Source organism: Rhea pennata, chromosome 7 (assembly GCF_028389875.1).
Source record: "Rhea pennata isolate bPtePen1 chromosome 7, bPtePen1.pri, whole genome shotgun sequence".
Taxonomy (NCBI): Eukaryota; Metazoa; Chordata; class Aves; order Rheiformes; family Rheidae; genus Rhea; species Rhea pennata.
Genome location: NC_084669.1, coordinates 36,508,356 through 36,529,944, shown reverse-complemented (window position 1 = coordinate 36,529,944; position 21,589 = coordinate 36,508,356). Strand labels below are relative to the sequence as shown.

At 55.4% G+C, this 21,589-nt stretch overlaps 1 protein-coding gene across 2 annotated transcripts in view; it reads left to right on the top strand.

The window, feature by feature from the left end:
* UNC5B (unc-5 netrin receptor B) overlaps nt 1-21,589 on the top strand; it is a 59,012-nt gene that overhangs the window by 22,621 nt on the left and 14,802 nt on the right. For both annotated transcript variants that reach the window (XM_062580056.1, XM_062580055.1), the window contains exons 2-6: nt 13,328-13,549; nt 16,432-16,575; nt 18,765-18,868; nt 20,286-20,466; nt 21,116-21,283. In XM_062580056.1, the coding sequence (XP_062436040.1) occupies nt 13,328-13,549; nt 16,432-16,575; nt 18,765-18,868; nt 20,286-20,466; nt 21,116-21,283 (819 nt within the window). The remainder of the gene's footprint in view (nt 1-13,327; nt 13,550-16,431; nt 16,576-18,764; nt 18,869-20,285; nt 20,467-21,115; nt 21,284-21,589) is intronic.

Sequence of the window (21,589 nt, the reverse complement as noted above, 5' to 3'; positions counted from 1 at the left end):
GGCAGCGCCGCTGCCCGTGCGCGTCCGCGTGCCGATCGGAAAGGAGCAGCAGGGCGCCAGATGTTCGGCAGCCCGCGAGCGGCACTCGCGGTTTGACACCTGTTTGCTCCGACGCGGCTTCGGCGGGGAGGGCGAGCTGCCTTTCATCCTCCCCGTCGGAAAACGCAAGCCGCTAATCCCAGGCCTTTCCAGGGAGCGAACGGAAAGTGCCTCCCTCTCCCAGCGTGGGGAGCCTGGAGGAGACGGCCGGGAGGAGCGGGATGTGCTCTGGGTGCACTGCGGAGCTGCCTTTATATTCCCGGGGTGGAAAACCAGGGCTGAAATCGTGCCGATGGGTGAAGAAGCCCCCACGTCCCCCCCGCTTCCCCGGGGGCTGGCGCAGGGATGGGGTCGGACGAGGCATCTCTGCTGCTCTTCTGGAAAGCGGGGAGCGGGTACCCTGAGCGTCCCGGCTGGGCTCTCGGCTTGCGGGACAGCAAAGGCCAGATGTTTCCCAGATGTTTCTCACTTCCTGTCTGGCTCCTCCGCATTTAGCTCTTTATGTACTTGTTTGTTTTGGATGACAAACAAAATAAGAAAGGTTTTTCTAACCCCGTTCCCACGAGGCTGCAAGCTCAGGATACAGTCGGAGAGCTATTCACTATTGTCTGGGTACGTCTCCGGGCCCGCCGCCGCGGCCCCGCGCACGCACGGGCTCACGCGCGGCCGTTGTTAAAACGGGGCTTTCGGGTTGTTTTTTTTTTCCCACGTGACGTCTTTTCTCAACGGGCCACCGGGCGTTTTTTCCTCCGCGACCTCTGCCAGCGCTCGGCAAAGCGGTGGGAATATCCCCGGCCGGGAGCCGGAGGAGGAGGAAGCCTCGGCCGTGCAGCTCCTGGCCGCCCGCGCGGGAGCCGCCGTGCCGGCGGCGCCTTCCCGTACGCCCAGGGCCGGGGAAGCTCGTCGCGGGGCAGCGCGGGTCGGCGGCTCGCGAAGGTTTCCGCCCCGATATGTAAGGGGACGCTGTCAGCTCGCTAGTAGGGGGAGGAAAAAAATAAATAAACCGTCTAAAAATATTGCGAGACAACGTTGTGGCATGACAGGAAGTCCCTGAGATCCCTGTAACCGAAGTAGTGGGAAAAAAAAAAAAAAAAAAAAAGATGTAATGTCTTTCTCTCCCAGGAACTGGAGCAGAACTCGGCCTGCTGCTTGGCTGGCTTGTTCAGATGCTTCCCTGCAATTTTTGCTTTTCTTTCAGGGCTTCGAGTTTAAAAGATGCCTGGCTAAGGCAGGGAGGAAAACAAAACTGAGCTGACGGTGTGCCTTTAAAACGCGTACGGTTGGCTGTTCCTGGTCTGATCTCACTTCGTTTTTCTCTGCCTACGGGGTTAAGGCCCCTTTGCCTCTTCTCTCTCTCTCTCTTAATTGCCTGTTAAATAATTTAAATATTTAGGACTAAAGGGCTTCAATTATCCATTAATTTACATTAGTAATTTATATATGGGGCTGAATGGACACGCTGTTAGTGTGATGGGTCCCCGCGGACTGGCAGAAGCCAGGCTGCAGCGCGTTTTCCTGGAAGCGGAGCCGCTTCTTTACACCTCCCAGCCGGCTCCTTCGACGGCCGGGAGCAGGCTGGCTGGGCGCGCGGGCGCTCAGCGCGCCGGGTGGCCGTGGGGCCCCGTGCGCAGGCACCCGTGGGTGCAAAGGCAGCGGGCGCGCACGCCCGCGCCGCTCCTGCCGAGCGCTCGGCGCAGTCGGGTTTCCCAGCCCCCCGGCTCAGCGCTTTGCAGGTCCCCCATCGCTCTCCGGGCAGTGGGGGAGCCCGAGGAAGAATATTTATAGTCTGATGAATGTTGAATCACGGCGTGAGTATGAACCTCCTTGGGAGCCGTTTGCTTGGTTTTGATACAGCGTGTTTTTTTTTTTTTTTCTCTCAATTTGCTGCTGTGGTTACGAGAGCCTGGGACTGCCCGGTGCAATTTGTGCACCGCGCGGAGCACGCTTAAATATCCCCTTCTTACCCGGCCGCAGTAGCACCACCTTCAATGGCTTCTAGCTTACGCTTAGCACTAGGCTTGAGAGTAAACTCGGGCTTTAAACTCTGCCAGAGAGACTGTATCCCTGGTTGGTTCTGCATTTTATTCTTGATAATTACATTGCAGTGGTACTGAGGAATCCTGGTTCCAGATCCCTGCAGACACAGGGCAACAAGGGAGCTGAACAGGAAGGTCTCCTGAAAAGCTTGTCTGTCTAGGAGTAAGCAGGGCGCTGCGGAAAGGTGTTGGAAGATTATCAGTCCCTGAGAGGTTAATGTTTGGTAAAAGTCATTAAACTTGGAGAAGCCAAGGGCTTTGCTCCTAGGCGGTGTGGCCTAGGAGTGCCAGCATGCAGAAATGGGCATTTCTTCCATTCCTCTCCAGATGTTTTGACATCCTGGGTTGCTGCTAGGATCTGAAGAGGAGGGATCTTGCAGCTACTTGCCAAAGAGCTGTTCTAGCCCGCAGTACTGCATTAGCACATCTGGTAGCTCTCGCGAGGCTGGTGAGAGCTCCTCGGCACTCCTGGCAGACAGGAGGAGGGTGTCTCAGGTAGCTTCTCCAGCCCGGTACTGCTGCATCGACTTGGCTCTCTGCACTGGGAATCGGGAGGTAGGACGTGCTTCCTCCGGGAGCAAACAGTATCTCTGTGCCCGGATGTAAGCAGGACTTTAAATGTTTTTAATGGGCTCTCTGGAAGAAAAGGACGGACTTGTAGGAAAGTGTTTCTGCTAAACTCAGATGCTCACAGTTTGGCTCTTTGCTCTTAGGTGATGCTCTGGGGGTGGGAAAGAAGGGGAGGTGTCCCATCCCACATCCATCCTGGCAGAACCTCTGATTCGGTGGGACCCTGGCTATCGAGTGCTGAAGGTCGTTTTTCTTACCCAGAAGTAGGACTCCACGTGGCCGTTCTGCAAGGTGCGTGGAAGGGGCCTCAAGGTGGGCTCGAAGCACGGCAGGCAGCAGAGTGCCATGCAGCGCTTGGCGCTGTGACGTCCTGTAGCAAGCAGAGGGTTAATTTCCCGGGCTCGGCACAGATTTGCAGGGCTCCTCCGTGGCAGAGGGTTTCTGCGGCTAAGCCTCTCTGCCACAGACTAAGGCCCAGCCGTGTGTCCCGCCGGCCACCCTTTGCGTGGGTGCCATGGAGAAGCTTGTCTCCTTGGAAGCAGTTCTGAGCTGGCAGGTGGCCTCGTATTTAGTCTTACGGGCTGATGTCCCCTCAGCAATGACAGCTGGCCCTGGTCTCCCTGGGCCTGCAGCCCAGCTGTCCAACCGAGACTGCCTCCCGCAGGCACCGTGCCGGCTTTTGTGCCAGGCTGGCTGAGAAACTCCAGTTCCCCTGCCCAGCATCCATCCCCAGCCACTCACGAAAGCCTGCGCAGATGCCAGCTGTTCCGGGCAAGAAGATAACCAGGCAAGGCATCCTTGGCACTTGTAGCACTCCTTCTTTGCTTTTTCACCTGGGTGCTTTCCAGCGAACTCTTGGACTGGATCTGGGTGACACACACCTTGTCTTCCTCCCCTTCTGGGCAGGCTTTTAGATCTCCTCCCGCGTTCAGCGGAGGGAATCCGTCAGGGATTGAGAAACAGGGGAAGTCCCTTTACGGATCGTGCTGTCAGACTGATGGGGAAAACAGCCGTGGAGCAGAAATTCTTGTGCCGTCAAGCCCGGGGCCGCGGCTGCCGGGAGTCAGGCCGTGGTGCGGGCGACGCTCCCTTGGTGGGGGCGAGCAGTACCCAGTGCCACACGAGCTACTTGCTTGTCTGCGTAAATTCAGAAATACCGGCTGGAGGCCTTGCAGGACTCTCAGGTGCTCGTAAGCAGGTTGATTGCCACCAGCACGTCTTTCCGAAGGTCTTGGACACCATTGTGCAATTAGTAGCTGCAGTGGGTGGTTCACTCTCTCGGGCCCACGGCACCTCCGTGGCTCTTGCCGAGGGTGTGCCACCAGCCCCTCCGCATCTCCACAGAAGCCGAGGAGTCAGGTCAACCTGCTTGGCCAGAGCGCGGGGAGCCTGTGCTGGGAGCATCCATGCGTCCTAGCCACCCAGACCCAAAGAGTGGCCTCTGGCATTAAGGAAAGGTCTAGTGACTGCTGACTAGTAGCGATGTGGTGGAATAGCCTGTGCTGCTAGCCTTACAGGGTTTGGAGAAGAAACGTGGTTGTGAGCATTTTGAACTGGATGTTGGATGTTAGATATTGCTGCTGATAAAGTAGCTGAAGCTGCTTTAGCTGAGGTATCTGGGAGAAGTGGTGGGTGGTCGCCCTTCTGGTGGATGGTCATTTCAGTGTGAACGTTTTTAATTGCCTCTCTCCATACTTTGGTTCCACCAAGGACCTCTCACGATGCACTACAGAAAACGCAGCATCTCCCCTTCCTTCCCTGCCAGCCGGCCTGACTCCTCTGGTTTTGCTTAATGAATTATAATTAAGAGCTGCTGGGAAGGGCACAGCAGGAACCACGGGGGTGGAAGCAGAAATCATGGCCACGTGTCAGGATGAGTTTGTCATTAGGTTCCTTTCTCGTGGCGGTGCGGTTATCGGTTGTCATTTCGACTCTGTGGTCCAGGTAGGATGAAAGGGGGGTGATTTACTGAGTACGCTTCAGGTAAGCACAAGTTCAAGCCAGGTTTCGTTGAGTGGGTAGTTCTGAAGTAACTCCCAGCACATTAAATGACAAAGACATCTCTCTGCAGGCTCTGACCTGCAGAGTTACTCTGCTTTTTGCCAGCAAGACCAGGGCAAGAGGCAGAGGACGTGTGAGCGTTGTGGCCAGGCAGGTGAGTGAGTGTTTGCTGGCGAGCTGCTTTCCAGCCGTTTGGCTGATGTGGCAGCATCCTGCCTGGGAGGTCACGGTCGCCCCTGCAGGGACGGTCGGCGCAGAGGAGCAGAGAGGAGAGCGTCCTTGGGTTTGTCCCCGCACGTCTGGGCTGCGCTTGCCGGCCTGGCTGAAGGTGGACAGGTTGCCCTTCCTTCAGTCTTGTCTCTATTAATTAACTACATGTGAAGGGCGCTGGAGCCACGAGGGGAGAGGAACCGGCTCGCTCCCGCTTCCGCGGCCAGCTGAGCACAGAGGAGCGGGGTCCCAGCTGCTGGAGGACGCGGCGAGGACGTAGCCGGCCTCCCTTCCGCAAGGCGGGTGGGTGCGGAGAGGGCAGGAGCGCGCCCTTGCTCTGGGCGAGGATGGCCCAGGTTGCTCTCCGCAGGGCGCGAGGAGCTCCCTGCAGCCACCCTAAGTACCCCTCCAGATCAGAGGTCGCGTGATGACTCTGATTACCTGCAGCAGGGCCTTACTTAAAGCAATTAGCGCAAATCACTTATGGAAATGCAGCCGCTCGGGGACTGAGAGCCGAGAAGGACGGGACTGAGGGGGCACTGTGCTTGCTTTCTCCTTTTCCCGTGCGCCAAGCTTTTGCTGTTCAGTATGCATGATCCTTTGCCCTTTCTCTCTTGAGACCTTTTTGGATGAAGCCTGGTGGATGCTCAAGGAGAGACAATAATGGAGGTATTCGTTTCTCCTGCCATGTGTGCTGTTGGTGGTGTCTCTGAGCAGCTAAGCCCTGCAAGAGCCATTTCACTGCTACTCCAGCTAAGGATGTGTCTTGGGTGTCCTGCATCCCTCCAGCCTTGTCCTACCTGTGCTGAAATTTTTAGTTCAGAGATGCTTAGAAAATCCCTCCACTGAGAGCAGCGCAGAAACCTCCACTGGGAGGTTCTGACAGTGATGCAACATATGGTAATGCTGAAGGAAGGAGATGAGAAACATCCCACATCACTAGGCTCCTCTACCTAAGGTTATAACGGCCCTTTAAAGTCGGAGAACAGTGTCCCTATCCTCGGAGAGCTGATGCCTTATTGCAGTGATTGCTTTGGTTCGTGCCTCTACATGCACTTCTTTTCCCAGTCTCCATCTTTTTAGCCGGCAGCTGCATCCAGACGGAGGGAGGGATGGGTCTGTGTAAATGAAGGTTGCTTTTTGTACGGTGGCTTTCTCACAACAGGATTTCCAAGTTGAAATTAGCTGCCTCTGGTGAGCTAGGAGTAGCCCGTCTCCTTTCTGCACGGACAGGAGGTGGAGAGTGGCGGTTTCACAGCCTGGAGCCGGAGCTGGCTGATGCTGAAGATTGCTTCTGTGTCCACAGTGCCTCAGGACTGGGAGTGTGTGATATCCACAAGGATATAAGAGCACCTGTGTAGGATCTGATGCAAGGTTCAGTTAGCCCGGTGTCCTGTCTCTTCTAGGCATCTGCTTCAGGCTAATGTTGAAGAGCAAGAGAGTGGGGTAGGCATTTGTGGGAATTTCCCTAAGTGCTCTCCCAGCCTCCACCCATTTGCAGCTGGGGGACTTGCCGAGCCGGATGTGGCTTCTGTGTATGTGGTAGCCGCCAATGGATTTCTCTTCCTTGAAATTGTCCACTCTACCCTTGAGCCACGTAAAATGTTCCTCCAGTGGCAAGGAGTTGGCCTCTAAATTGCACGCCATGAGAGGAACCACCTCCGCCGCCTGCTTTCCATTCTCCCTCCAGCTGAATTGTTTTCTGTACTTACTGCAGGTGGTCAGGGCATCAGGGTGGGATCCAGGGGGGCTTCCTCTGCCCTCAGCCTACCGGAGAGGACTCAGCAGGTGCTCTGTATTTGCCACTGTATAGTTCTTGCATTTGGAATCTGAATTGCATGGTGCCATGTGGGACGTTGCGAGGCCAGCATGGCCTTGCAGACGGTCCGGCTGTAACTGGGGCTCTCCCTTAACCGCTGGCTGGCCTCTGAGAGTGCTCCGTGTTGTGCGTTGTGGCTTTGGGGACAGGGCAGTACACGCGCGTCTCCTCGTCCTCACGCCCCCGATGTCCTGCGTGCTGTTAGGCGTCGTGAGATGGAAGGTGTTCTCAGGGACGCCGGGTAACCTTGGCGCTCGAGGTTTTATCCGTGGTGTTGATGTGGATGAGAGCCAGAGCTTGTGTTTCAGCTTCTCAAGCGTGCCACCTGTGGTGGTGGAGCTGGCAGAAGTGGTCAGAGGCACCACCTGCTTCACGTGCCCAAAGTTGTATGTCCTACCACAGAGCTCCAGGCAGGCAAACGGCCTCTGCACTTTCATGCCCAGGAAGCAATGCCGTGCCTCCTCGGCACCGCTCCGGGCTGGGCAACTCTTCTGCAACTTCTCCTGCCCCTAGGGCATCAGCGGGTAGGAAGGTCCCCACCTGCCATGTGTCCCTCTAGCCTTGCATCAGCCCCCAGCGCCTTGGCCGCCGGGGTGCTGCGGTCGTTCCCAGCTCGGGCAGGTGCCCTCGGCAGTATTGCTCACTGGGCCAAACCTGCCCCCAGATTTTCCGTGGGGGCCGGTGTGCCTGGGAACAAAAGGAGGAAGAAGAAACTCGGCGCTGTAGGAACCCGGGCGCTGCGGGGAGAAGAAAAGGTGGAAGGATTGGCAGGGCTCGCTTTCTATAGAAAGGCTCCGCAAACAAATCCTAAAAGGAGGGAGCTGTCAAAAGGTGGAAGTGCTCAATGGTGAGACAGGAAGAAACGGGCTGCCGGCGCGTTGGGGTGTGAGAGCTTGTAAACCTCGCTCCGTCGCCAACGGGTTGCACGTGTCCTTCCGAGCCAGGAGCAACAGGGAATCATTTGGAAAATCACCGGTGAAAACTTCCCACTTGTGTTTCCAAACCGCTGGGCACCAACCCGGATCGGGTTGGCAGCAGGGAGACCGCTGCACGAACCTCTTCAGCTCTTTAAAAAAAAAATTTATATTTTCCCTAGGTTTAATCCAATTCCAGTTTTCCCCCCCCTATCTCTGTAATAGCAGGTGAAAAACGCTGGAAGCCCAGCTGCTCCGGGTTGAGAGGAGAAGGAATAAAAATAACCAGGGTCGTTTACAAATGGCCTATGAACGGGCAGGGGCACACGGGTGCGTGCCGGGGACGCTCGCTCCGTCTCCGGCCGGCCCCTGGCTGCGCCCGTGACCGATGCTTTTGTGCCTCCCCACAAAGAGGAACGAGCCGGGCGCGGAGCGGTCCCGCGCGGAGCACGTCGCCGTTTAGCCTGAATCCTCGTTTTGTTCCGAATGTCAATAGGGTTTTTTTATTTTTATTTATTATTCTTCTTTTTTCTCTAAGCCGGAGGCTTTCTGATTATTTTCCCCTTTAGTGAGGGCCAGGGCGAGGATAAAATGCTGAAGGAGGAGGAAGGAGGGAAAAAAATCCTAATATTTGGTATTCAAAATCAGCAGGGATTATTTCTTTTATTTTTTTTTTCACCCTTAAACCTCTTTCTGTCCCACTTCCTCCTCCCCCTTATTTTCTCTCTGTTTGTCCCCCGTTGTCACTGTAAAATGAGAAGGGAAGAAAAGGGCAGAGAAAGGACAACGAAAAAATATTTTCAGCCTTTGTGGGTTTATTTATTTATTTTTTTTCCCCCTCTCTGATCGTAGCAACAAATCTGGAAGATTAAGGGCGGCTTTAAAGATTGTTTAATAAAGGGGTCTTAATCAGCGCTGCTCGTGATGGGCCTCCGCCAGCTGAACTTCTGCGTAGCGGGGAGCTTGGGGCATCGCCTGAGCTTCCCCCCCCACCCCCGTTTTCCCTTTTTTGATTTTTTGAGGGCTTTGGGTTTTTTGGGGTTTTTTTTTTGGTTTTTTTTTTGGAGGAGCATCAGTGTTGCACCAGGCACCTTGCACTCCCGAGTTTTCCGGGGGGCTCTCGGCGCGGCTCTCTGCCTCGCTCCTTTGCAAAGGGCCCCCCCAGCCCCTCGCCACCCCCCACCACCACCCCCGGGGCCGTGCGCAGGCGCCGAGGAGAGATCTCGTCCTGTGCTTGGCTCGCTGCGTTTTGAATGATAATTAATAGTTCTTGGGACTTTCTGGCGTTAAGTGGGGCAACAAGTCCCTGCTTGTGCACCGGTTTTCTTCTCGTCTCTCCCTCCCTCCTTCCCTATCTCTCTCGTTGCAATTATTATTCTTTCCGCGACGGAAACGCAGCACGCTCCGTACATGTGAATAAACAGCGCGTTAGCACGTTATCTACTGCTCTTTTTTTTATTTTCCTTTTATGAGCCCAAGCAAATAAATAAAGTCCGTATAATTATTATATCCATTCAAAATAATGTTGGTGCTCAGTAAACAGAACAAACTATACAAGAGTAGCACAACAATGGAATTAAAATAGCACAAAGGAAAGTGTCTGTGCCCATAACAAGAAGCAGCTCTAGATGAAATTTTGAGATAGTTTTCAAACATAACTGCTTCCCCGAAGGAAATGTATAAAACAGCACAAAAGAATCCGGCACAATAGAGTGCAACAAGGATTTGCTACATAATTCCTCCTCCTTTTTCTGTGTTTTTCTCGTTTTTTTTCCGATTCCCCTCTCCCTGGGTGTTTATGGAGAGTCACAAGTTTTGCACGTAGATTCACGAGGCTCGCAGATAGGCTCCGGTAAAACCAGAAATAAGGAACAATTTGCTCCAATCTGCGGGCGGCGTGCTATAAATCTGTGTAATGAAAAATGAACAGGTCCGCACCAGAAGGAATCTCATCTGTTTACACTTCTCGGTAGGTTTCTCCTTTGATTATCATAATCATAAAGATAAACAAAAGAGTAGTGCCTCCATAAATACCCAAGCGTAGCACGTAATAAACAGCATAAATCTGTCTCCTGCCGCCTGGGCGCGAGGCAAGGTGCCGGCCGGCGCCTCGGGCTCTCTGCTCCGCGGGCGCCGGCGGTTTGTGCGTGGGGACCCGGTGCCGCCCCGGGCGGCGGGGATCCCCTCGGGCGGTCGGGGTGCTCCCCTAACCCTGCAAACGTTTGGAGGGATGACAGCGGCTGGGGGGAGGATTTGAACGCTCCCCAGCGGAGCCCTGCGCGGCGCCGCGGGGGCGAGCGCTGCAGCAGCAAGCGGACGGCCGCCGGCGCCGCTTGCTCCTCTGCCCGGCCCGCGCGGCGGGTCTTTTTTTGGGTAGCGCCGAGGGTGGTTTTGCAGCGCTCGAGCTCTCCGTCCCGGCCCCTCCTCCTGCGAGGCGGCAGCAGCGGCAGCCTTCGGGGCCGTCCATCCCCGCGCGAGTGGAGAGCGCTGGCTGCGAACATCTGCAGCTGCCTCGCCGGGGAGCAGATGCCGCGGATAATCCCGCTCGGACCCATCAGATTAAAACGCGCGCCGAGGGCACGGGGGAAGAGTTGTCTGGCGGGGGAAGAAGTCGTCGGTGGCCGCTGCCCTCCTCCCTTTTTCTGTTCCGCCGCTCCTGGCCGGGTTTGGCCCCGTGCATCTGGCACGGTGCAACCCGCTGTCCTGCCTCTCCTCCCCCAAATCCCCGTTCGCTCCCTGTGGTGGTGGTGATGTGCCGGCAGCAAAACGTGCCTTAAACAAGGCCTTGCACGTAGCCGGGTGGCAAAGAGCAGGTATTTAATGGGGAGTGAAAAAGCCCTGGCGCTCGGTGGACCCTGCGCCGTGACCGAGCGCGGTCCGTCAGGCTGGGGTTTGTGGTGATGCCTGTGGGCTGCTGACTGGCATCGCACTCTAAAGCCGAGTAACGCAAAACTCAGGGACGGGAACAACCTGGGACTTCCAAAAAAAAAATAAATAAATAAAGGCACATGGGAAACAGGCTCCCGCCTGCTACAGAAACGTCGTCGGAAGAGAGCAGATGGGAACCCCCCGTAGACGTGTGCCGGCGGTATTGCCATTACAGCCAGGGCCGCGCGCTCTGCAATATTTATTAGTTTGTCACTTCCAGTTTTATTGCCTGCCTCATCGCGGCACTGTAGGTTCGCGGCGCGTGCGCCCGGGTTTTTCCCCGTCTTTGCGCACGAAGATGCCCCTCTTGCCCGCGCAGGGCTCCCGTCCCTTTTTCCACCCAGCCCAGGTGCCTGCCGTCTCCTTCGCCCCGGTCCTCCCGACCCCATGCCCGGATGCTCCTGCAGCTCGTTCGAGTGCCCGTGCTCGCACGAGAACCAAACTTGGTCGGTAGCTTCGGGCCTGCATGGCAGCTCTGGCCCGGGCTAATACATCTTTGAGCACTTAGAGTCTTTGCACTTCCCCGCAGCGGTGCCTGGGAGGAGCCGGAGGTTGCCGGGGTGGCAGCGGCTGGAGGGGAGCGCTGCCAGGCGCGCTTTAAGGCACTAATGGATTTCTAATGTTTACATTCCTTCCATACGAACCCGCTTTATAAATGATCCCGGCGTTAAGAGTTGTGAAACGAAGCCGTGAAAGCAGCCCACGGCTCCGGCGGAGCGCGGGAACGGCCCTCGCCCGACACGCGCCTCCGCGGGGAGGAAGAGGAGGGCGGCCCGGCGCTGGCAGGCAGCAGGGCTGCTTCTCTTCCAGGGCTAATTCCACCTCGTTTGGGAAAAGCGACGGGCCAGATGAGCCCCCGGCACTGTGGACTACCTGCTCCCTGCAGCTACCTGCTCTGGGAGCTTTTCACCACTCGGTGTTTCCTGCATCCGTGGAGGAAAGCGGTGCCGAAACACCGCAGAGCCGGCGCCGGTTCTCAGTGAGTTCGGCATCCCGCTTGGAAGGAAACGCAGTGCGGGAACGCGGAGTATCATTTAGGAATAATTTAGGAGGGATTTTCACCCAAGCCCTAGAGTTAAGTTTTGCTGGCTGCCTCCCTTGCCAGCCTGTTTGATTATCTTCAGCCAGTCGCCTTTGCCAGGAAATTTGGGGTTGTGGCATCAAAGCAGTTTTTAAGAAAACAAACAAAGCAACAACAAATTGGTAGGGTGCAAAATTGAGTAGTAAATGAAGGAAAAAACAAACAAACAAAAAAAAAAAAAAACAGAGCTGAGACTGCAGCACGTTGCAGCACCTTGCTTGCATCCTCCCCTCCTGCCTGGCCATGGTTTCAGGTACCGTCCACCTGGCACTGGAGTTGGGGCAGAAGCCTAAAACCGCCCGCCGGGAGGGTATTGTACCTCCTAATTGCCCCGTGTCCCGGTGCAATTGGTAGGGTGCTGAGAAAATTACAGACCTGCAAATGAAATCAGGGAGGAAACGGCCGGCAGCAGCCACGGAGAGGTGGGGAAAAGCCAGAAAGAGAGAGAGAAATTAGCCCCCAGTTTAATTCATTGTTTCCAAAGAGCAGTTAATGGATTATGACAAATGTCCTACTGCTCTCCCTTAGTGCTGTGTTAAATGGAAATGGAAAGTCAATTTTCCTAAATGGATTTTAAACGACTGACCTCGTGTGTTTTTTCACTCGCTGATTTTTGCTCAGGAGGCAGCTTGGTCATCTTGTCTTCTTGGCGCGTTCGGGGCGGCAGGCTTTTCTTTCGCCCTTATGTCCCAGGCGACTTCCCCAATTCTCGGCTGCCCTTTGGGCGGCACCGCTCTTTTGCCGAGGGTGACGAGGGGAGCGGGCTCGTTTCTTCCTTGCCGGTTCGGGAGATTTTATCGCTGGGCTGGCGGTATTTACTGTTTTGCGCCCGGAGCTGAGGAGCACAGCTTTCGCTGGGGGAGAGCAGAGGAGAAGAGGCTCGTAACTCTTCTGGGTGCAGAGCCTCAAAATGTGACTTGACTGCTAGCTAGATGCCCAAGAGCAACAGGTCAAGCAGAAGCAGCCCGTTTGCGTGTGCATCCCAACGTGTGCGTATGGTGTTTATTAGTCTTCTGATGTTTGGGTTGGTTCCTCCAGATTCTCGCGCGCTGCTGGGGGATGTTGTAGGACCCACAGAAACGCGCAGGCTGGAGTCAGGCAAGGTTTGATGGGGGAGCTGCCCCTCGGCGTCGGGCAGCAGCATCTCCTGAAGCCGGTCCTGGGTGCCAGCCCCTGGAGCTCCTGCTCCTGAGGGTCCTGTGGGTTATGCCCGGGGGCAAGTCCCTTCGGACTGCATCTCTCAAGACATCACTTGGCCTTGTTCAAACAGATAGGACACGTTTTTGCATTTCACTTGTTTTTGCGAATGCGCGCTCGGTATGACCAAGGCTATCGAAGCAGCGATTTCTGGGGCAGGATAGGGCGAATCCTAACAGCGTGGCTGGAATGGGAGCGGTAGTTTGTGCACGACGGGAGGATCACCAGCCCCGTGGGCTGCATTGGCAGGGGCTGCCGAACGCCCTCCCGAGCCCTCAAGCGGTGCTGTGATCTGAGCGCAAGATGAAGAGTGCTAGCTGGGGTTGCAACGGGGGGATCCAAAGAGCAGCTCGGTCAGAAAGGGAGAGGTGTGTGATTTATGGTGCGGCCGCGGTCTGCCTCCCCAGCACCAGCCTTGCCGGCGCTTTGCTCGGATGCTGCCTGTGCGTTCCTCGAGCTCGTGAAAGAATCCGGTGGTGGGACGTGGTGGCAGGAGCTGACAGCGTGTCCCGCTTCTCTCCTTTCCCCGCAGGGCTGGAGTACAGCGACGTGCTCCCCGACTCCTTCCCCTCGGCGCCGGCGGAGACCCTCCCGCACTTCCTGCTGGAGCCGCAGGACGCCTACATCGTGAAGAACAAGCCCGTGGAGCTCGTCTGCCGCGCCAACCCCGCCACGCAGATCTACTTCAAGTGCAACGGCGAGTGGGTCAACCAGAACGACCACGTCACGAAGGAGAGCCTGGATGAGCTCACCGGTGAGCAACGCCCCCGTCGGCCGCTCTACCGTCCCAGGGCTTCACCCTCCCGCTCGCCCTCGCTCTGCCGCCCTTCGGCTCATCTCAGCCCATATCCGTCCCCCGGGCTCGTTTGTTGTCCTCCATCACCCACTAGCCCAGCTCAATATTTGCTCCTTTCTAGGCTCATTTCTTCTGTCGCGCATCTACGTTGGAGATTATTTTCCTCCAGGTAGACAAATGGGGCTCTTGGCTATTTATTTTTAGCATTTTCTGGCCACGCTTCTGATCTCCCGAGGTCGCTTGGTCTCGGTGGGTGCAGAGCTGCTCTCCGGTCGCACGGAGGAGCAGCCTGAAGCCCTCCCAGCAGGGCGCAGGGGTGGCTGCCGAGAGCCTAACAGCAAATTCGGAGAGGAAGCGACCCTGCGACTTCTTCTGATGCTGTTTGGCAGCAGGCAGCTTCCCTTTGCTCGTGGTGGGTGAAGCCTTGGGCTGCTGGGCCCCCGGGCCCCTGAGCTTGCTGCAAGCCCTTGATTCGATTTCAGCCCTGCGGTCCTCTCCTCTCCCGGGCTCCCTTGGCGTGCCGATCACCCTCTCCGGCTGAACTGCCACCCACGGGCGATAAGTTTGCTTCTCTGAGCAACCTCTCGCCGAGCCCGAGCTCGAACACCGTCGCTCTGGGGCGAAGCAGGTGCCAATTAGTGACGTATGGCTGTGCTGGGTCAAGCCGAAGGCTCGTGTAGCTGGTGTCCAGCAGGAGCGTTGCTTAGGGGAAGAGCGTTAGAGCAGGATGAAGATAGTGCTGTGCCCCCTGTAGCACCCTCCCGGCTGTCTGTAATCCATGATTCAGGGACGGCTTGATCCGGAGGCAGTATCCTAGTGGTGTAGGGCTCATTTATGCTCCAGGATGCAACTCGTGACGAACCAAACGGGCCAGGCAAAACATCTCGTAAAGGGAGCAGGAGGCCTCTCGGCCGTTCCGGTCCACCCGGCGCTTGCCCTGTCCTCGGAGGGAATTTCAAGCTGGACTCATCCGCTATCGACGTTTCTTCAGAGCGTCGCTGCGGGCCGGCGTGTCTCCCCGCAGACTGTGGTCTTCGCTTGCAGACCGTGCGCCAGCAATTAGGCGAGGCGGCCGTGTCTGCATGCTTCATTCGGACTTAAAAGATTACGCTGCTGCTATCAGTGAAAAGCCGACAATAACTTCGGCGCAGAGGTGATACCGTGCATATAAAAATATGCAGAGCTGGGCATATCTGCCTGGCAGCTACTCTGAGAAAGGCAGCTGGAACCAAAACGGTTTGCTGTGCTAAAAATCTGCATTTGCAGTGTCTGCTCTGCATCGGAGCTGCTGCGAAGGGCGCAGGGGAGAGACGGCCACGAAGCAGCGGATTAGGGTAGTTAGGCATTCGTGTCTTTTAAGTGTCCCCAGTTCAAAGCTGGGGAAAAGAGGCCTTTAAAAAATGACTTTTTAGATGACGTGTCTTGAATAAAACGCGCTCTGTAATGCTCTGACTGCATCCGATCCACAACACTTCATGTGGAAGAAAGCAAAAATAGGCCAAGTCAGAGAGAATAAACGCGGCCGGCTGAGCGGGGCGGGCGTGTAAAAGCAGCCACGTTTGGAGGTGCATGAGCTGTTTGAGCAGTCACTCCCGTGATCCGTAAGTTCGTCCCGCGATTCTGGAGAGAGCGGCTTCGCCTCCCCTGCTTAGCCGCGGAGCAGAGCGGCCTTCCCGTGCCTGGCCAGACCTCCCGAGCAGGCCTTTCCAAGGAGGCCGGTCGCGTAGGGCTCGTCTCATTTTGGAGCCCTCCTGAGGGCTGTGGTTTTTCCAAAAGTGCTTGGTTCAAATGCCTTTTTTTTTTTTTTTTTTTTTTTTTTTTTGTGCCCCTCAGCAGTGGTTATATAAATTATGTTTCCTTGGTGCATGTTTGTCAGTTATTCCATAGCAAGGTGGTGGAAAGGCAGTAATTGCTCCGTGCAGCATTGGAAGCGAGCTAACAAAATTACAGCTCCGGAGCGTGCAGCTCTATAGAGCTGTGAACTCAAGGCGTTTTTAAAAATAGAAGCGCGTCCGTGGCCGTACACAAGGCTGGGGGAACATCTTTGCAAAACTTTGGGTTTCCATCCTGCGTGGGCAGCAGAGCAGAGCTAGTCGATAAGGGAGAAGGGCAGGTATTGTTTAAAAAAGTAGAAGTAAGCCCCGAGGATAAACAGCGCGTGTTTCTCCACTCTTAATATACGCTGGGAAAATCGCGATTTGAATAGTTTAACGTAGCCCATCTGCCCAAGGCAAGTCTGTAGGAGTAGAGATAGTCTGCCCCCGCTGTGGAGCATCTTTGGTGCATAGGAGTGTACGTGTCCAATGCATGTATCTTCACGCGTCTCCTCTCTCTTCCCCCAACCTGCTGTCCTGGATGGCCATGTCAAGAGGGGCTCATGCTGTGGTCAAACCTCAGCGTCCTGTGATGGTTTCCAGCACGGTCCAGGCCTTCAGAATTTTTTTGCTGGGTGTGGTGGCCTCTTGTTTGTCATCAGACCTCTAACATGTCCAAGGCTCCTTGTCAGAGTTCAGTGGGAGGTTGACAGGTTGATATAGGCATGTTCAGTCTGGGCAAAAGCAGGGCTAAGCATGACTGCAGCAAGATCAGTAGAAATGCTTGTAGGTTGACTTGATGGGAAAGAGACTGGGACTAGGAGATGCTGAGGGCTCCCCGGCTGGGGATGTTGGCTTTCTAGGCAGGTATATCTCTCTGTTTCATCCAGAGATATCTAACTCCTCATTTTCCTTCCTCTTCAGCCAATGGATGCGTTTGTTACGAGGACATGCCGAAAGCTCCCCGGCACTCGGGGTGCCCCTGCGCCTTGTCCCGTTGACCCTGTGCCGCTTTGTCCCCTGCAGGGATGCTTGTGCGGGAGGTGCAGATCGAGGTCTCCCGGCAGCAGGTGGAGGAGCTCTTTGGCTTAGAGGATTACTGGTGTCAGTGCGTGGCCTGGAGCTCCGCGGGGACCACGAAAAGCCGGAGGGCGTACGTCCGGATAGCATGTAAGTGTCCGATACCCTGAGCGCTCACTCAGGTGTGACCACCTCCAGCAGTCCCTCTGCCCATCCCTCTGCAAAAGCTACGTGCGCCTACTTATACTGCCTCGATTCACGGTCTACTTTTTAGTTCAAACTAAGGGCTCTTGCACCTTTACTCCTGCTTTGGGAAGAAAAGAGTTTCCGGCCTCCTGGCACCCGGAGCGGAGGATCGTGCTTACCCGTGTGCGGGGAGGTGGTGCCACGAGCTGGGTGAAGGCTGCGCTGCCCGTCCGTGCACCTAGCTCTTCCGCGGTGCTTTATTATCCTTAATAAGCCAGCAGTTAGCACCTTGAGCGGTTTCCCTGCGTCAGCGACTCGGCGTCCCTGGCGCTCCTCCTGTCGTGTGTCACCTCGCTGAGCTGCTGTTTGCGGGCGTCAGCCTGATGAAGGGCGCGTTAGCCGGACGGTTACCCTGCTGAATGTGCTCTCGTCTCAAACGGGATGGCAGAGCCGTAGCAGAGCGGCCAGGCAACCCTCGTCATAAGCAGATTTTGCTATTAGAGGGCTAATAATTTAGCACAGCGTGGGGAACGGAGGAGCACGATAAAAAGAAGGTGAAGTTCTTGCTGCCTTGCCACTCTGCCCTCCTTTGGAGGGCAACAACCCTCGGTGGCTGGTGAATTAGCTGCTACGTCGCTGAGGTCCCTGAAGGATTTAGTTCATGCTGGGAAAATGTTGCTAGGCAAAGGGCTGGCCACTGCAGAAGCCCTTTCGTTCTGGAGCCAGCCCCAACCAAGTGTCTGGTGTTTCTCCAAAAGGGTCGATCAGGTGAGATTAAATGGTTTCGGGTGCCGTCTCACTTATTTCCAGCATACCCGCCTGTGTGGTAACCGGAGCTCCCTAGGTTCGGTAGCGTGTCTGCCATCCCGTAAATCAGCGGCTTTCTCTGACTAGCGCGGTCCGCTCGGCTCATGCTGACAGGTTTTTAAAACATCATGAGAAAAGGCTTCTGGTGGTTCTGCCGAAAGCCTTGGCACGGGGCTGCGTGGCGTTGCCTAGAGCACCGTCAGCACGCTACGTACAGCTGCGTAACATACAAAATGTGACAAACGCACCCAAAACGAAGACTGCATCTTGTACTTTTTTGTCCTACTACTCAGGCGCTTGGCAGGAGGCTGCGGGAGATCCTGCCCTATGAAATTTTTGAATTACCACGTTGGGAGCAACTGGCAGGAGAGCAGCCCTGCAGGGCACTGGGAAAACCATGGTGGGGACAGGCACCTTCCCCGTCCTGCCGAGCTGGGGCAGCCGAGGTTGCCCTCCCTGCTGTAGACACCAACAGGAGCTCCTCCTCGTGCCCCGTAGGGTTGGCTCAGCCAGGGAGATGCTGGCAGTGCCCGGAGAAAGGGGGGCAAAGGCAAGCACCATGTGGACGCTGCAACCCTGGAGGAGGCCTGGGTAGGTAGCTCCCACGCTCGCTGCACTGTGCCCAGGCTGTGCAGGGCTGGCGCGGAGGAGGAGGCTGGAAGCCGATGCGAAGGGTTGCAGCACCATCTAGTGATATCGGGACGCATGGGTTTGCAGCCTAGCCCCTTCAAAAGGTACTGCTGTGCTCTGCGTTGTGTGTGATCTCAGGCCAGGCTTTTAACAGCGATCGCTCTCCCTTGCAGCACACAAGTGCAATGCTTGGGTTTCCAACAGGTCTGGGCACGTGGCGCAGGTGGGACTCACTAGGGCAGAACCAAGTGGAAAGCCTTGAAATCTGGGAGTTTGCTTAGGTGCCTACACGGGAGCCAAGCTCGTGTGAAAAATCTCGCCTTCAAAAAAGATGGGTCCTGTTGCAGAGTCTGGAGGAAGCTGCATGGGGGAGCAGAGAGAAAGAAGTGGGAGTGTCAAAGAAACATTGATGAAGTTGAGATTTAGCCTAAAAAATAAAGAAGACAGAGCAGGTATAAGCTTGCAAGTATACAAAGGAGGAAAGGAACGTTGTGCTCTCTGTGTCAGGGTGGAGAGGACAAGGTGTGGCGGGCAAGCGAGCAGAGCTCTGGGCTGGACAGCTAGGGAGGGAGAGGAGTTGCAAAGCTCCAGCTATGTTATTCCAGAGTGTATCCCTACCCGTGGGCTCCTGGTGCCCAGGTGGCATCTTACCAAGGTTTTGCAAATTGCCCTGTTTCTGCGGCGTGCTGCTGAGCATTGGGTATTTTCCTCCCCAGACCTGAGGAAGAACTTTGACCAGGAGCCACTAGGCAAAGAGGTCCCCCTGGAGCAAGAGGTCCTGCTGCAGTGCCGTCCACCCGAGGGGGTGCCGCAGGCAGAGGTGAGTGGGGCAGGGCCACACCGTCCGGTCACGGCATCCTCCGAGGAAGCTGGAACTGATCTGGCCTTCCAGTACCTCCCAGCCTAAAGCTTCCCATAAGAAACATCTCCCACCCTTGTGAGTGTCTCCTCCTGTGGGGTTAGGAAAAAAGAGTTTTCTGTTGCAGCCAGGTTACCAGGATCCAAGCAGTCTGCAGTCGCACTGGCAGCAAGAGGGGGAGAACGTGAGATAGATTAGGCACGTCTGTGCAGATGGACTGCACCCGTGATGGATGGCCTCACATTGAGACCGTCAGCTTCCATTATGCAGTGAAATTGTTTATTTTGGGCAGCGGATCTGTTATTCTCATGTCTAATAACACACTTAACCTCAACACCTGTTCAGCCCATCTCTCTCTCTCCTCCTCATCTGCTGTTAACCTGTTAGAGGCCAGATCTGGGAGAGGAGAAGACACCAAATGACTTGTCTGAGGAGGAGCGAGAGACTGAGGGCTGGGAAGGTCGGTGTTGATGGGTATCACAAGCACAGTAGTGAGTCATCCCTGCCCCAGACCCAGTAACTCCCCACAGCTCCATTAGCCCCTCCCAGAGCTGTCTGCTGATGGTACCCCAGCGTGTCCCATCGTTGGAAGAAATTGTAGTAACGGTCCCAAATCACGCTTGGCCTGGCCCAGCTTTCAAAAGCAGAAATGAGCAGTTTTCTTGTGGATAGGCAAAACAGTCACATTTCCAGCTTCCCCGATTCTGGGAAGCCTGTTTGTGGTGCTCAGCAAGCTGGTAGTCTCGGAGATGAAGATGAGGAGCTCCTTGGCGACAGGTCACAGACTGGTCCATGCTGCTGCAGCTCGAGGAGGTTGCTCTCCATCAGTGCCTGTGAATTCAAACCCTCCAATCTCATGTTTGTCCTTCATGCTCTCGCCCACGCTCAGTGGCAGTATCAACACACACCCTTTCCAAAACAGCCTCGTTAAGCACAGCCTAGAAACTGAGGGACAGCTCTGTAATTTAGTGCTGCACCCTGTGTCACCACCCATCAGTGGAGCAGCTGTTGTCCAGGGTTCGGCCAGCACTAGGAAGTCCCCAGCGTGGTCGCAGCCATCATACACAGATGTGAGGTCCAGGAGGAGGCTGTGCAAAGCAAGCAAAGCGCTGGGACTGGCATGCTCTTCATGCCTCCTCAGATCTCTTGCTTTACTGCCACGTCCTGCTGGCACAGAGAGATTTCAGCACATGTTAAAGCAGCTGTGTCCTAGCTTAACTCAGGGTCTCTTGGAAACCATCATGATGGGGACCCCATGGGATGGAGATTTCCACTGAAACCTGTAATATGTTTTTCCTGGCTGAGTGTTCAGTTATTGCACAGCTTAATCGCCATCTTCCCCCTTAACATTACCCCGGCTCCTCCTTTCCATTGCCAGGTGGAGTGGCTGAGGAATGAGGATGTTATCGATCCCACCCAGGACACCAACTTCCTGATCACCATCGATCACAACCTCATCATCAAGCAGGCCCGGCTCTTGGACACTGCTAATTACACCTGCATGGCCAAGAACATTGTGGCCAAGCGCCGGAGCACCACAGCTGCCGTCATTGTCTACGGTACGGGCCCTCCACACGCAAGGCGGAGGCCTCTGCTGTCAGCCATGGCTCTAAGCCAAGGGGGACTATGGGCAGTTACTGGGAGCAGTTGGAGTCGTCCCTACCAGGGCATTTCATTAACTTAGGTAATATCCAATTACTGCAGAACAGGTACCTCTGCTGGCTTGCACAGGTGTAAGAGGTTATTAGGTATAGATGTTTGCCAGCTTTCTCAGTTGGGTACAAAGTTGGGTGGAGATTGGACCCACCTGGATCAATTTGGCTCAGAAAGCAGCCCAGGTTGAATTTTGCTTAGAAAACAGAGATTAACTGAGGACAGCTGCAAAGCACCTCAAGTCAAAGAGAGGGCAAAATCACTCCCAGCTTTGATGCTGCTAGAAATTTGTCAGAACTAAAAATGATTTGCAGAATGGAAATAACTCCTAAGCAGGCTTGAGTGTTTTGAGCACGGTGTCCATGAGGTATGGTGGAGCCTCATGATTTGCTTATGATGGGGTGGACCATTCCAGGGTGCCAGAAAAGATATAAGGACAGAAGAATCGTAGACTTAGCTCCATCTGCGGTCTTCCTTGCTGAAATGGGCTCCCTTGTCTGTGTTTCTTTGGCTTTAAGCAACACATGTGCTGACCCTATCTGTCTTCTGTTTTAGTGAACGGTGGCTGGTCTACCTGGTCCGAATGGTCTCCTTGCAACAATCGCTGTGGCCGGGGCTGGCAGAAGCGCACCCGGACTTGCACCAACCCAGCACCGCTGAACGGCGGGTCCTTCTGTGATGGGCAACCTTTCCAGAAAATAACCTGCACCACCCTCTGCCCAGGTATGTGGGATTCATAAAGCTGCACAGCAATACTGATGTCCTCTCTGCTGCTGCCATGGCTGCGTGATCTAGCTGTGCTCCTTCTGCTCCCCAAGGAGTCAGGCTAGAGTTATCTGCAGAGACACAACCTGGTATGCCCAGACTGGGCTTGCCTTGCCAGGAGGGTGCCCCACGAAGGTCTCTGGACATCCCGAGTTGGGTGCAGCAGCCACTTTTCTGCTTCTAGACACCCTTGTTTCCCAGCTGTTGTTAATACTGGCACATCCTGGGCAACGGCTTGGGCTTTAATGAAGCCTTTAACAAAGC